At 40.8% G+C, this 16,243-nt stretch overlaps 1 protein-coding gene across 1 annotated transcript in view; it reads right to left on the bottom strand.

Annotated features, from left to right (window-relative positions):
- Positions 1–727: 727 nt before the first annotated feature.
- Positions 728–16,243, bottom strand: part of bach2b (BTB and CNC homology 1, basic leucine zipper transcription factor 2b) — a 356,916-nt gene continuing 341,400 nt past the window's right edge. The window contains exon 6 of the mRNA XM_063033290.1: positions 728–11,366. Coding sequence (XP_062889360.1) covers positions 10,878–11,366 — 489 coding nt within the window. The 3' untranslated portion in view covers positions 728–10,877. The remainder of the gene's footprint in view (positions 11,367–16,243) is intronic.

The raw sequence follows: 16,243 nt of genomic DNA, 5'->3' as shown, positions 1-16,243 counted from the left end.
GCGAAGGCAGAGGAGTGGGGATGACTGGAAGAATTGGATCAGCCATGATTGAATGGTGGAGCAGACTCAATGGACAGAATAGCCTGCTTCTGTTCCTATATCTTGTGGCTTATGCAGACTGCCCAAAATCAGAACTGTTAAACTTGAGCTGCTTTACTGAGTAACATTCTTATGTCCACCGGCTGAAAATTTAGCTAGATTAAGTGCTTCGGAAAAAGATAAAGATGAGCTTTATTTATCATGTGTATATCAAAACAGACAGTGATATGTTTTGTTCATATCAAACCAAGTCAGCAAGGATATGCTGGGGGTAGCCGGCAACCGCTGACATGTCTCCGGCACTAACATAGCACGTCCTCAACTCACTAACCCTAGCCCATACAGCCTTGGGATGTGGAAGGAAGGTAGAGCACCTGGAGGAAATTCATGTAATCATAGAGAGAACATACAAACTCCTTATGGATGATGGTAAGAATTCAACTCCAGTTGGTGATATCTGGCCACCAACAAAGCATTACGCTAACTGCTATACCATCCTTGGTTGCTAATTCTTCAGGTGATTATGTAAGTAGGCTTAGTAATAGGACAACCACCTTAAACCAATTGACTGTTTAGAATGAAAATGTATATTTAAAAAAAATGAATATAAGTTAATTTATTCATAGATGCAAATAATGTGTTTGAACTCAATTAGCAATTACAAACACAATCTGATATGCTATGCGATGATATGTCATTTATTTCAACGGAAACAGATTTTAGACAAAAATCTTTTAAACACTAGAAGTGAAATTATTAAAACAGTTTTTGAACAATACTGTATTTACATTGAATGTGATTTTTCTTCACTTCATTCCAACATTTTTTTAGACAAAGAGGAAGCGATTACAACTATCTGATCTCGACAGTAAAAACACCGCAGAAAACACAGTCACCTGGGATAAAAATAACTCCGAACTACAAGCCTCAGACCTTGAACCTTGAAATGATATGCTGAATCTATTTACTACATTAATTCCACACAAAATCTGTGTAAAAAAATATGTAGAAAAACACCTGATGGTAACAGTCGTTGACCAGGTATGAGAGGTATGGATTAATATACAGGTAGATATGTGTCGCTCGAGAGAAGATCTTACACTCTGACATGGGTTGTTCTACCCACTGTCCCAAGCCCACCCACTCCAGATGAACTATTTCCATCCCATCATGAAAATGGCTTCCACAGTATTCTATGTTACATAAGGCAAGAGTGAAGGTGCATTTAATTCCAATATGATTCTAACACACCTGTTCTGTCAAACAGCCAGGCTTCCTAGGTGACGCGTTTTTAATCATTTCACCTCCTTTGGAGGTGTATGCACAGAGGGACATAAGGTGGGCATTAATGTATTTCATACATTAAATAACACACTAATTTAAATTAGCAACATATTTCTTCACACAACACTTTAGGGATAAAATTATACTCATGAAGAGGTTATTTAAAAAGTAAAACATATTTACATTTAAAAAATAAAACAAACAATCGCAAAACTTGCGGATCTTAATTTGAATCTGTTAACACTACATTAGTAGTGATAGTATTTTAATTTTGAGAGACATAAAGAGCTAATGAAACCATTGCCTTTGAAAAGATATTTTAACCTGATTAACAGGGTATTTATCCTCTTGGAGTATATGGTTAAGCAGCAGAGCATCATTATCAAATTGTTCAAGAAACAGCTATCAAATTATAGCATTACAATTTCTCTTAACGTAGAAACTTGTTAATATTTTTTAAATTTCCCCTTTGGTATTACATCCATCATTGCCTGAAGTTTTATCAGATCTAAATACTGAGCATGTGTAAAGTGTGCTTCAATACAAAGGGAATATTCCTGAATAATGGAAAGCACCTCCACTCATGAGAAATGTTGACTCTCTTTGTTTGACAGAAACTGGGAAAAGCCAGAATAAAAACTGCTGCTTGAGTCATTGTCTTTTAAAGGGGGAGTGGGGCAGACGGGCAAGGGGGAACTAGTGGAGTGGAAGTGCCTGTGATTCAACCGCAAAAATATTTATGGAAATAATTTCTTCAAAAGGCGCTCATCGAATTTTAATGACTTCCTCGCTGCAGAGACTGCATGCTGACGTTTAATGAAAAAAAAATGCCATGAATGAGAAATCAAGGACTGCGACATTCATTATGGGGGTTGGAGGGAAGTGAACATAGGTAACCATTCCATCCCTTTCCAGACCGCAGTTCCACCTCTCATTCCCAACTTGGATTGTGGCCATTTAGGTGAGAGTTGCCCCGCCACCCGGTCAGCCAAACCTCATGGGTCAGAAGCCACTGTTGCCCATTCAGTTTGCAACCAGGAGGGGTGGATTTAAATAAAGCCCCAGTAGGCAGATGAATCAATTAGATCGGTCCTACTGCACTGAGTTGGAAATGGAGTGTGAATTTTCACCAGTTCCCACAAGCCAAAATCAAAAATCAGGTTCAACACCTGATTAAATTAATTCATAATTTGGGGGGCTCTGCAATGGCAGGGTAGTGCAGCCATTTTATAAGACAACTCAGAATTGCAGAGGAAAAGGATGGGGACAGGCAAGGAGACCGAATGTGTTAAACGTTCTATACCATGTGTGCAGTGCCTATTTTTATTTCTACTACGGTAAATGTTATTTGTGCAAGTGGATAATGTATGTGTATCTAGTTATCACTGTACATTGACTTTTACTGATTTGGAATGTGAAATACTGTTCTAGAAACCACCTGGTACACTTGGAATCTGACCATATGTTGTCTATTCCTGTTCAACAGAACTACAGCATTTGCATGTGTACAGAACCGACAGCACAGTAAACCGTTCATGAATAGCTCAAAGCTACCCTCCTTCAGACTGAGATATTGCAGAGCCTGTGGAAAGTCACAAAAACTGAAGATGGGATTGGGATAAAGGGCTATTGAATTGAAACATTAATTCTGTTATCTCTTCATAGATGCTGCCTAATCTGCTTGTATTTTCAGAATGTTGCCTTTTTTTTCTCTATTATAGGAGACCCGTCTCTCATACATAATAATGAATCTTCTTTGATTACAGAATTCCTAGTCTACCTCACAAGCTATGGGCATGGATCAGACAGGAAGCTCTATCCACTGTTTAACCCTCAGAAAGGTACATACCGTGCTTGTGTTTCATACCACCTGCTGATGCATCCAGAATTAATATTGTATATTGATTTTCACAGTCCGAACCTTTTCTAGGTGAATTAGAAGTGCAACTGATATTTGCTTATAAAAGGCTTTTCACTTTTGAACATAATGAATGCTTATGACACCCACTGGGGAATATGCTTGGGAGAGATTGCCAAGGCTGATGTGATGAAATTGAACTGAAAGTCACAGAGACAAACTCAAGAACTATTCAATGTAATTACCCCTGAGTAATTCTGACAATTCATAGCTGTTATAATTTGCAATGCCTGGTCAAATATCTAAGACAAACCTTGTGATTTTGATGTGATTGGAGTAAACTTTGAAATCATCCTGGCTTTTCTGGGAAGTTGGAGTTTAAAACAGATCCTGGGAAATAATTTTGTGTTAGTCTAAAAATGGGTGGCAATTTGCCTGAGGGAGGGAAACAGATGAATTTATTTTTCTGTTTTTAAAAAAAGGGAGGATTTAAAATAAAGTAATACAAAATTAATTTGTTGAACTTGTAACCTTAGAACTCTGCTAACAGAACATCGGAATAATTACTTATTACTAATTTATGGTACCACAAAAAGTTGAAAAGTAACAAGAACTCGTTAGAACTGGGACTTCGCACAATTTCAGTTCAATCATGTGACCGTGTTCCTAATTATGATGTCCTTCAGCATAAACATTTACTTTGACTTGGAATAATGACATAAAATTGCATCATAGCTGATCAAGAGTCCATACATCACTTCGGTTTCACCATGTACCACCACTCACTGCTTGGAAAAACATTCCCGATCATTTGAATCTACTTCAACACAACACTCAAAGAGAGCCAGAAATTGGATACCCAGTTCATTTTCTTCCACTTTACCCAACAACAAGAACTTGAAGTTACCTGTGATTCTCTGGTCACTGTCCGGTCTGAGATTGAATAACAAAGCAGTTTGAAATTGGGTTCTTCCTTGGTTAAGGTACATTTACTCAATGGATAGCAAGCAGTGCAGAATGAGCAATTTTTAATTTAAAAAAGCATACTAGCCAAAATAAAACTATAACTAGGCTTATAAATTTTTTTTAAAAATCCATGGAAAAATTACTTATTTGGGAAGACATTGGAAATTGTAAATATTAAAAGAATTAAAATTTCTGTAAAGGAAAATAAAATTTGATATTTAAACTTCTAGTAGGCAGCAGGGCATATTTTCAAATCACTAGAAATAATACCTTGTCAGTTTATACTGAATGTTATCCAATCAAATAAACAGTCTGTTAGATCTTTTAGATGGTGGAAACACAGAAGTTTAAAAAGGGTAAAAGTTAATATCAAATTGTTTAACTGAATTACTACACAAAACATCTAAAATTAGGATTCTGACCATGCATGAGGATAATTCAGTAACAAGAAACATACACAGCAGCTTACTCTAAAATCTTACAATATTTACATGCATGAAGACATCAACAAGGGTAAAGTGTCATGGGATAAATTCTGTCTGTTCCAGAATCAATTTGGAATAAAACAAGGCACCTTTGGGTCATGAACAAAAATACCTAATCTACTTTTACGCTAACTTGTCAACAACACATAATGAAATGAGGTCACCTGTGCACTATTTATTACAAGAATACTTGGGAGATGAATAATGTTTCCTGTTAATCTCCTGATAAGCTTTGTAACATGGTTCAGAATAGCAACAAAAAATTATATAATCAATTATGTAAATATGAAGACTATTTACTCCTAAACTGAACTTCACTGAAGCATAAAAATGTTGTTTGAACAATGGTTTTAAATGCAAGACTTTGATCGAAGGTTGTTACAGTTCACATTTTTTTTGGAAACTGGAAATGATGATGGACAACTATGACAGTTAAAAACAGGCTTAAAAAGCTGCATCAGAAATTTCAACAAAAACGTGCTCAGATAAAACTAAGGGTGAAAACTGACAAATGCAAATCTGTGTCAGGAGAAGGGGTGTTTGCTTGCTTTCAAGAGATCAAATCTCTAAGATTATTTAAAGTTACATCAAAAAATTAATAGCATTTTCTCAGTATGGTTGGGTTATACAGTTACAACCAGCATAGCTTATGAACTAGACAATGTTGGCAGCTCCTGGAAACAGCTTTTGATAGAATAATCACTATTTGAATTCAAGGTGAAATTTAAACTCACTTTAATTTAAAAAAATTAATATAACAGAAGCTTCCCTTTTATTCTCTGTTAATTGGTTTGCTAATGTCCCGCCTTCCAACTTTAAACAGCCAGTGGTCTGCATCCCAATAACTTCAGGCTCTGTACAAGGACAGATCATTGCCCCAACAGCAGGAACATGCGATTGCATACTAATAGCAACAACAGTTATCTTGTATATGTAGCACCTGTAAATTGTAAAAACATTCCAAAGAGTAATTATTTGCCACCAAGCACAAAAGGAGATTATGAGGGAAGATAACCCAAACTTTGGTCAGAGGTAGGTTTTCAGGAGTGCATCAAAGATGAACAAGGAGGTAGACAGGTGGAGGAACTTGGGACAGGAATTCCAGAGCTTAAGGACTTAGCACTGTTAAGCACTGACAGTGCTAAGCAGATTTAAGCAGGGAATGCTCTAAAGATTAAAACTGAAGATTCTAGGGCTGGAAGACACTACTGAGACTGAGAGGGTCAAGGCCACGGAAAGATTTGAAAAGAGGTGAATTTAAAAGAAATACAAGAGATTCTGCAGATGCTGGAAATCCAGAGTAACACACACAAAATGCAAAATGCTGGAGGAACTCAACAGGTCAGTCAGCATTTATGGAGATGAATAAACAGTCGATGTTTTGGACGGAGGTCCTTCAGCAAGACTCTGAATTTTTGAAAAAAGGCATTGCTTAACCTGAAACTGAACAGGCCAGCAAGCAGAGGAGTGAATGGCAAATGGGATGGCACAAGTTCGGATATAGGATGCAGTACTTGGGAAAAACCTCCGAACTTACAAACGTTAAAATGTGGGAAGAAAGATTTACATGAGAGTTTCAGCTAGAGATGAGCTGAGGCTAATTCTGTCACTGTCACTGGTTATGTCACTGAGGTGGACAAAGGTAGTTTCAGTGATGACATGTGTTTCTGGTCCAAAGCACATCCTGGATTACTGTGACACTTGTTATGTTAAATGAGAATGTTGCAAGGCATAGGCTGCAGACATTTATTGACAGGGACTGCAGACAATGACTTTAGTTTCCTAATTATTCACCTCTAAGGAAATTCTGCTCATCCAGTGTTGTGTAGTAAGACTACCTTTGGACAGTAAGAGAAGCAGTAGAGAGCGAGTAATTAACAGACACACACACGACTACAGACATTACAGATTTGGATGACGGTACTGAGGGTGGTACGTTGCTAAAGACAGGAGACAACCAGGAAAAGGTCCTTGAGGGACACCAGCAGTAACTGTGTGGTGACTGCAGATCATGGTCTCATCTAACAGGATAAGAATAGAAAGGCATTGTAAGGGGACCGTGTTCTTAATGCATTCAAAATAAAGTCAATGGGATCATTTACATCATGGTCATGAAGGCCGTCATCTGTGACTTAGATCAGAACAGTTTCAGTACTAAGTGAGGGAGAGCTTCTTCACAGGGTGATGAGAAAGTGGAATGAGCTGCCAGCAGAAGTGGAGGATGCGTGTTCAATTTCAACATATATGGGAAATTTGGATAAGTACTGTACATGGGTCTTTATTCTTTGGAACGTAGAAGGTTGAGGGGGGACTTGATAGAGGTATTTAAAATTATAAGAGGGATAGAGTTGACGTGGATAGGCTTTTTCCATTGAGAGTTGGGGAGATTCAAACAAGAGGACATGAGTTGAGAGTTAAAGGGCAAAAGTTTAGGGGTAACATGATAGGGGGAACTTCTTTACTCAGAGTGTGGCAGCTGTGTGGAACGAGCTTCCAGCAGAAGTGGTTGAGGCAGGTTAGATGTTGTCGTTTAAAGTTAAATTGGACAGCTATATGGACAGGAAAGGAATGGAGGGTTATGGGCTGAGTGCAGGTCGGTGGGACTAGGTGAGAGTAAGAGTTCGGCACGGACTAGAAGGGCTGAGATGGCCCGTTTCTGTGCTGTAATTATTATATGGTTATATATGGATGGAAGGGGTATGGAGGACAATGGTCCAGGTGCAGGTCGCTGGGACTAGGAAGAATAATAGTTTGGCATGAACTAGATGGGCTGAAGGCCCATTGCTGTGCCAGAGTGCTCCATGACTCTATGACTTGGCAAAGCAGGGACTTTTTGGGCGGAATTGAAAGATTTGAAAGACGATGGCATGCTTGAGGAGTTTACAGAGGTATGGATTGACGGAGCAAACACAAAAAGAGAAATAATGCATGAGATCATGAAAAGGCAACGTAACTTCATTGGACATGTGATTTGGAAATAGGAGTTAGAATGCACGGTAATTATGGGAAAGATTGAAGGGAAGAAAGCAAGAGGAAGACAAAGACAAATGATGATGGAGACAGCAGCCAGAGAACTGGAAATGAATACCAATGAATTGATCAACTTGACCCGAAACAGGAGTGTGTGGGCCATGGCAGTCAAAGCTCAAACTGGGCACTGCACCTGATGATGATGACGGATGGTTGGTGACAGGGTGTTAGCATAACAGAGAAAGTCATTCTTGCCTTTGCAAATTAAAAAGTAAACCATCCCTAATAATATCTGATCTAATGCTCACTCTATATCACTTCTCAATTAACGTACTGCAGAGTTTACTTCTAGGTTGCTTACAATCTCTTAAACTGGGCAAGATTTAAGCCTGCCCTGGACCCTTCTCATCTCCTGCTGCTGTCATTGGGACCTGGCTCTCAGCATGATATTCCTTCCTGAACTCCACCTTGCTGCAACCATTGGGACCTCACACTTGTGACAAAGACTAGGTTCCTGATTGAACCTCCAACACTCTGCTCCCATTGTTGACACCGGCACTCTATTCCTGTCCCAGCTTCAGGTTCAAGCAGAGGCGTGGCTTAATTCTGCTCCTATACCTTTCGCTCATCTTTGCTTGCACTGTTCTTGCAGGACTCTGTTCCCACTTCTGCCATTGAGACCCTGCTCCCAAAATCAAGTCCGTGACCTGGTTTCCAATGTTTCCACTGGGACCCCACCTCCCATGTCACCATCGAGATCCCATTCCCAGTGTTCACTTTTAGGATCACACTCTCAGTGTTCACCCCCTAGACTCCCTCCTGTTATCACTTCTAGGACCCTACTCCTAAATGTTGTCACCGTCACTCCACTCCTGATCCAGCCTCTGTACGCCCACTGCCAGTCTGGCCAGTCTTGCGTCTCCAGCTAACTCCCAAATCCCTAATCCCTCTCCACTGTTGCCTCTGGGACCCTGGCCCTGCCCCTGCCCCTGCCATCTCAACCTCTGTAGGCTTCTATGGGGGGCAGAAAGAGACAAAGTGATTGCCCTGCCAAATACTGTGTTTCAGAAACACACTTAAATTTGTTTCACAATTTAGCAAAAATGTTTTCCTTATACAATGCTGAATTCCGCTGAAATGTGACCTTGGTTGGGAAAAAATTATTAGCAATCATCGGCTACTGCGGGAAGGAGTGTGGTGGGTGATACATTTTAAATTCAGGTGTTCTTACAGTTCAGGTAGGCCAGGGAGGAATGCTTTTATCATTTCCTTACTATACTTTTCAGCTAAGGGCTGAAGAAACTGGAAAACGGAATGCTTTGCCGTATAGTATTGATAGCAGTAATCTTTGTTTGCTCTCACTACTTCTGCCATTTTGTCCCTAGCTTTGGAGGAACATCCTTTATCTCCTCCAATAACCATAAAGAAAATTGCATTTATTTAACATGTTCACAGCCTCTGTGTGTCCCCAGACATCTCACAACCAATGAAATATTTCAATTAAATGTTGTAATGTGGCTTGGAAAGTAAGTTCCTCAGCTTTCTTTAAATAAGAACATCAAGAAAAACTCTTGAATTGGGCTATTAAGTCTGTGTGGTTTTCATCACATTTAATAAACCAAAGTAACAAGGGTGAATGTGCAGAAAGCTTCAAGACAAAACTGTCACCTGGTCCCTTGTGATATAGCGTTTGCCTTCAGTAATATCTGTGTGGTCCTCTTATGCAGAGGTTTCATGCACTATGTGTAAATCCCAATGGGAAGGCAGTTCATACATCCATGTTCTATTCAGTTGGGCAAATACCTGGGAGGGGGAGGGGGGTGGGGAGAGAATGAGAGAGAGAGAGAGAGAGAGAGAGGATGAGAGAGGGGAGAAGAGGAGAGAAGCAAAGGAGGGGTAGGGAGAGAAGGAGGAAGGGGAGAGAGAAAAAGCAGGATAGAGAGAGATGGAGAGAAGCAAATTCAAAGGGAGATTTGGAGTTAGTCACTGACTTAGCGACAGAGTGTGACAGCAGGACCAAAGACCACTGCCATTTTACTCTCCTTAAAAGCTTGCTTCCTGGGATATTATAACAGAAAAACAAAAAAAAGTTGAGATTATATAAAAGTTCAAACAATTTTAAAAAATCTTTTCAAAAAAGATTGTCCATACAATATTTTAGATTCAATGGCCCATGTAGTAATTTCCCTGCACTCCAATGTTACACCGTCTAAAAGCAGAAGTTTCATTAGACAATGATAATTAGGATTGAAAACTAGAGTTTAAAATAAAAACATTGATGGTTATGAATGCCAAAAGCTGTTATCGGTCACTCTACACAACTTGTGTTTGTAGCAGCTGCTATAGCAAGCATCATCTCTCAAAGTTTGGGTTGGGAAGGGACGCAACTTCACCCCATCTCACTGAATACCATCTCTTTGTTTTGTTTTTGAATACAGTTGTGTAATGCATCAGGTGGTATAGCAAAGAACCCAATGACGCACACAGTGCAAGTGGCAGTTTCGACCATCACTGTTCTACATCAGAAATAACAGATCTTCCCTGCTCAAAAGGCACCTTCAAAGAGTGCCTGAGGTGTGTTACAATTTACATAAATTACACTTCAATATTTTTTCTCTTTTTTTTCTAAAGTACAAAGAAGGTGATATTGCTCAAGTGTGAAAATCTAACTGTCTAAGTTCTTAAAAGTTTCGGTCAGGTTCTGCAGAAGGCAAAATGGGAATGTTGTAACCAGATTCTTTGTACAAGGCAAACACAAGAGTTCCAGTAATCTAATTAATTAAAACTGAGAATGCAGGAGTATGTTTACAGTATGCAGATGTTAGATGAGAAACCATCTTTTATGTTACTGAGTCATGTTGAACATTCAGAAGATTTCCTGAGTTGTTGTGTGACATGGGCCACCGAGCTTGCTGAAAGACTTAACTGAGATTTCTGTAGGGTCCTTCAAGGTAAAATGAGATGCCACCTGACTCATTCCCTTTCGAGAATGAAGGTCAGGTCCTTACAACAATAATTAATAATCATTACAAAATAACAGCGTCATTGTCACTGTCAAGTTCCCTGCACAAGCAAGGTATAGCACCAATGTGAGGATAGACCTCAGCTGTTCTGAGGAGTAGTACCTGGACAGTTCTGCTGCAGTTTAAGACTGTTGTAGTGTGCATCAAAGACAAAAAGCATCAACAGATGAATGTTGCCTGCATCCTGAACAAGTGAACCTCCTGCTTACTTTAAGAAAAAAACAACCAGAAAAAAAGGGAAGAACGAGTCAGTCACTGGGTGCAGTCTTTCCTCGGTTGTTCATCGGTTGTACATTTATCTGTCATTTCCTGGCAGAAATCTACCGTCACTGTCTGACTGCACTGTTCAAATGAGGGCCTCTTCTCTGAGCATGTTCCTTGGTCAAGCAGCTCCTGCATATTTCCTGACGAGCATACTTCTGCGTTGTGGCTACGTGACCACTGATCCTGATGGTGGGACCCTCCTTGCTCTGCACAACATTGCATACTATCTCCAGTGCATTGTGTTTTCAGAAACTTCTGCTTTAATCCATCCGGGGGCGAGGTAGTGCCACCCGTGGCTGCAGGTTCATCCATCGGCCTGAAGACGGGACAAAACTTGTGTAATGACTGCATTTGCTCTGGACTTAACTGGACGTCGCCGCACACTTCTTGGCAAAGACATGAGAAATTATCCCACAGTTCTCCCATGCAAGCATTCAGCTGGTTTCTTTCGGTCAGTAACTTTTCTTTTTCACAAAGCTAGGAAAAATCCAGAAAAAAATAGGTGATTATATACCTTAGGATCTTGGCAACATCTGATCATAATCTCTCTTCTATATAACTGATTAGAGCCATATAACTTAAAGTAAAATGTTCTGGAGCTGAGTTTCCATTCCAAGCAGACTAAACAATTTAACTTGTTAGTTATACCTGTCTGGCAGAAACCAATGGGAACATGAATTTATAACTGCCCAGTTATTTCATTATTAATCCACAGGCTTTTACAGCAAGTGGGGTACTTACTTCAGGAGTCTCGTACCTTTATTGAAATTGGACCCAATAACATTAAAAGGAACCAGATGGCATCTACACTTCAAGTATGTATGAAGTGTTTCTTTGAGAAAGCATGAAGGCCACTGGTTTATCATCCAGACTCATTTCTACTAGACTCCTACTCCCCTTTTCCATCTTGCAAGACATCCTGAAAACCATATCCCATCACCATGGAAAAGGCCACGGGCGTCAGAATCAGGTTTAATATGTTGTGAAATTTGTTGCCCGACATTCACTTTTCAATAGTCACTCTGATTTTTGTGTGGAATCGGGCAGGATGTGGAACGTCAGTAAATCACCAGACTTAAATCCAACATGATCTCCACACTGCCTCCATCAATCTGAACACCCACTTCAAATTAAAATTAATCTTCTGTAGAGTAAAATGAAAATCCGGTGCCAATATATTCAATAACATGACATTTTTTTTTAATATTAATTAAACTTTGAGGCATCTTGGCTGCTTCTTCGAGGTTCGTCATCTCTACTATGTGCCGTGTCGTAAGACGTGGGTGATCATGGTCTTTCTATGACCATGATTGCTCTTGACAAATGTTTCCACAGCAGTGGTTAGCCATTGCTTCTTCTGGGCAGTCTCTTTACAAGACAGATGACCCCAGCCATTGTCAATACTCTTCGGAGATTGTCTGCCTGCATCAGTGGTCACATTACCAGGACCTCTGATGTGCACCAGCTGCTCCTACGACCACCTACCATCTGCTCCCATGGCTTCACGTGACCCTGATCAAGTAGGGGGTAGGGAGGTTGACCATAATATGGTGGAATTCTTCATTAAGATGGATATTTTCAAAAGGCTTTTGACAAGGTCCCACACAGGAGATTAGTGTGCAAACTTAAAGCACACGGTATTGGGGGTGAGGTATTGATGTGGATAGAGAATTGGTTAGCAGACAGGAAGCAAAGAGTGGGAATAAATGGGACCTTTTCAGAATGGCAGGGGGTGACTAGTGGGGTACCGCAAGGCTCAGTGCTGGGACCCCAGTTGTTTACAATATATATTAATGACTTGGATGAGGGAATTAAATGCAGCATCTCCAAGTTTGCGGATGACACAAAGCTGGGCGGCAGTGTTAGCTGTGAGGAGGATGCTAAGAGGATGCAGAGTGACTTGGATAGGTTGGGTGAGTGGGCAAATTCATGGCAGATGCAATTTAATGTGGATAAATGTGAAGTTATCCACTTTGGTGGCAAAAATAGGAAAACAGATTATTATCTGAATGGTGGCCAATTAGGAAAAGGGGAGGTGCAACGAGACCTGGGTGTCATTATACACCAGTCATTGAAAGTGGGCATGCAGGTACAGCAGGCGGTGAAAAAGGCGAATGGTATGCTGGCATTTATAGCGAGAGGATTCGAGTACAGGAGCAGGGAGGTACTACTGCAGTTGTACAAGGCCTTGGTGAGACCACACCTGGAGTATTGTGTGCAGTTTTGGTCCCCTAATCTGAGGAAAGACATCCTTGCCATAGAGGGAGTACAAAGAAGGTTCACCAGATTGATTCCTGGGATGGCAGGACTTTCATATGAAGAAAGACTGGATGAACTAGGCTTGTACTCGTTGGAATTTAGAAGATTGAGGGGGGATCTGATTGAAACGTATAAAATCCTAAAGGGATTGGACAGGCTGGATGCAGGAAGATTGTTCCCGATGTTGGGAAGTCCAGAACAAGGGGTCACAGTTTGAGGATAAAGGGGAAACCTTTTAGGACCGAGATTAGGAAAAACTTCTTCACACAGAGAGTGGTGAATCTGTGGAATTCTCTGCCACAGGAAACAGTTGAGGCCAGTTCATTGGCTATATTTAAGAGGGAGTTAGATATGGCCCTTGTGGCTACGGGGATCAGGGGGTATGGAGGGAAGGCTGGGGCGGGAAACTGAGTTGGATGATCAGCCATGATCATAATAAATAGCGGTGCAGGCTCGAAGGGCCGAATGGCCTACTCCTGCACCTATTTTCTATGTTTCTATGTTTCTATGTGACATAGTTAATTCAGAAACAAAGGTTCTGAACTTAAAGAGGGGTAACTTTGAAGGTATGAGACGTGAATTAGCTAAGATAGACTGGCAAATGACACTTAAAGGATTGACGGTGGATATGCAATGGCAAGCATTTAAAGGTTGCATGGATGAACTACAACAATTGTTCATCCCAGTTTGGCAAAAGAATAAATCAAGGAAGGTAGTGCACCCGTGGCTGACAAGAGAAATTAGGGATAGTATCAATTCCAAAGAAGAAGCATACAAATTAGCCAGAGAAAGTGGCTCACCTGAGGACTGGGAGAAATTCAGAGTTCAGCAGAGGAGGACAAAGGGCTTAATTAGGAAGGGGAAAAAAGATTATGAGAGAAAACTGGCAGGGAACATAAAAACGGACTGTAAAAGCTTTTATAGATATGTAAAAAGGAAAAGACTGGTAAAGACAAATGTAGGTCCCCTACAGACAGAAACAGGTGAATTGATTATGGGGAGCAAGGACATGGCAGACCAATCGAATAATTACTTTGGTTCTGTCTTCACTAAGGAGGACATAAATAATCTTCCAGAAATAGTAGGGGACAGAGGGTCCAGTGAGATGGAGGAACTGAGCGAAATACATGTTAGTAGGGAAGTGGTGTTAGGCAAATTGAAAGGATTGAAGACAGATAAATCCCCAGGGCCAGATGGTCTGCATCCTAGAGTGCTTAAGGAAGTAGCCCAAGAAATAGTGGATGCATTAGTGATAATTTTTCAAAACTCGTTAGATTCTGGACTAGTTCCTGAGGATTGGCGGGTGGCTAATGTAACCCCACTTTTTTAAAAAGGAGGGAGAGAGAAACCAGGGAGTTATAGACCGGTTAGCCTAACGTCGGTGGTGGGGAAACTGCTGGAGTCAGTTATCAAAGATGTGATAACAGCACATTTGGAAAGCGGTGAAATGATCGGACAAAGTCAGCATGGATTTGTGAAAGGAAAATCATGTCTGACGAATCTCATAGAATTTTTTGAGGATGTAACTAGTAGAGTGGATAGGGGAGAACCAGTGGATGTGGTATATTTGGATTTTCAAAAGGCTTTTGACAAAGTCCCACACAGGAGATTAGTGTGCAAACTTAAAGCACACGGTATTGGGGGTAAGGTATTGGTGTGGGTGGAGAATTGGTTGGCAGACAGGAAGCAAAGAGTGGGAATAAACGGGACCTTTTCAGAATGGCAGGCGGTGACTAGTGGGGTACCGCAAGGCTCAGTGCTGGGACCCCAGTTGTTTACAATATATATTAATGACTTGGATGAGGGAATTAAATGCAGCATCTCCAAGTTTGCGGATGACACGAAGCTGGGTGGCAGTGTTAGCTGTGAGGAGGATGCTAAGAGGATGAAGAGTGACTTGGATAGGTTGGGTGAGTGGGCAAATTCATGGCAGATGCAATTTAATGTGGATAAATGTGAAGTTATCCACTTTGGTGGCAAAAATAGGAAAACAGATTATTATCTGAATGGTGGCCAATTAGGAAAAGGGGAGGTGCAACGAGACCTGGGTGTCATTATACACCAGTCATTGAAAGTGGGCATGCAGGTACAGCAGGCGGTGAAAAAGGCGAATGGTATGCTGGCATTTATAGCGAGAGGATTCGAGTACAGGAGCAGGGAGGTACTACTGCAGTTGTACAAGGCCTTGGTGAGACCACACCTGGAGTATTGTGTGCAGTTTTGGTCCCCTAATCTGAGGAAAGACATCCTTGCCATAGAGGGAGTACAAAGAAGGTTCACCAGATTGATTCCTGGGATGGCAGGACTTTCATATGAAGAAAGACTGGATGAACTAGGCTTGTACTCATTGGAATTTAGAAGATTGAGGGGGGATCTGATTGAAACGTATAAAATCCTAAAGGGATTGGACAGGCTGGATGCAGGAAGATTGTTCCCGATGTTGGGAAGTCCAGAACAAGGGGTCACAGTTTGAGGATAAAGGGGAAACCTTTTAGGACCGAGATTAGGAAAAACTTCTTCACACAGAGAGTGGTGAATCTGTGGAATTCTCTGCCACAGGAAACAGTTGAGGCCAGTTCATTGACTATATTTAAGAGGGAGTTAGATATGGCCCTTGTGGCTACGGGGATCAGCGGGTATGGAGGGAAGGCTGGGGCGGGGTTCTGAGTTGGATGATCAGCCATGATTATAATAAATGGCGGTGCAGGCTCGAAGGGCCGAATGGCCTACTCCTGCACCTATTTTCTATGTCTATGTTTAGGTACTACACTTTCCCCAAGGGTGACTTGCAGGCTGACGGAGGGAAGGAGCGCCTTATACCTCCTTTGGAAGAGACAAATCTCCACCATCCACCCATATTGTAGGTTACTCCAATATCTATGGAAGGTTGGAGAGGGAACTGTAGACTAAATTAACCTAACAACTTTTACCAGAAATTATAAAGATACTTCATTAAGGATAGAATGGCGGAAAACCTTGATAGCTGCTATGGGTTTGCAAATATGAGGTCATGTTGAATAAACATGTTTAGTATTTTAAAGAGGGAGCTAAAGAAGGATTGGGTAAATGGCTATGAATTTTATTCGTGGAACTCT

This window comes from Mobula hypostoma, chromosome 2, assembly GCF_963921235.1.
Source record: "Mobula hypostoma chromosome 2, sMobHyp1.1, whole genome shotgun sequence".
Lineage (NCBI taxonomy): Eukaryota > Metazoa > Chordata > Chondrichthyes > Myliobatiformes > Myliobatidae > Mobula > Mobula hypostoma.
The sequence above is the reverse complement of the archived record's forward strand: the minus strand, read 5'-3'. Positions and strand labels throughout refer to the sequence as shown.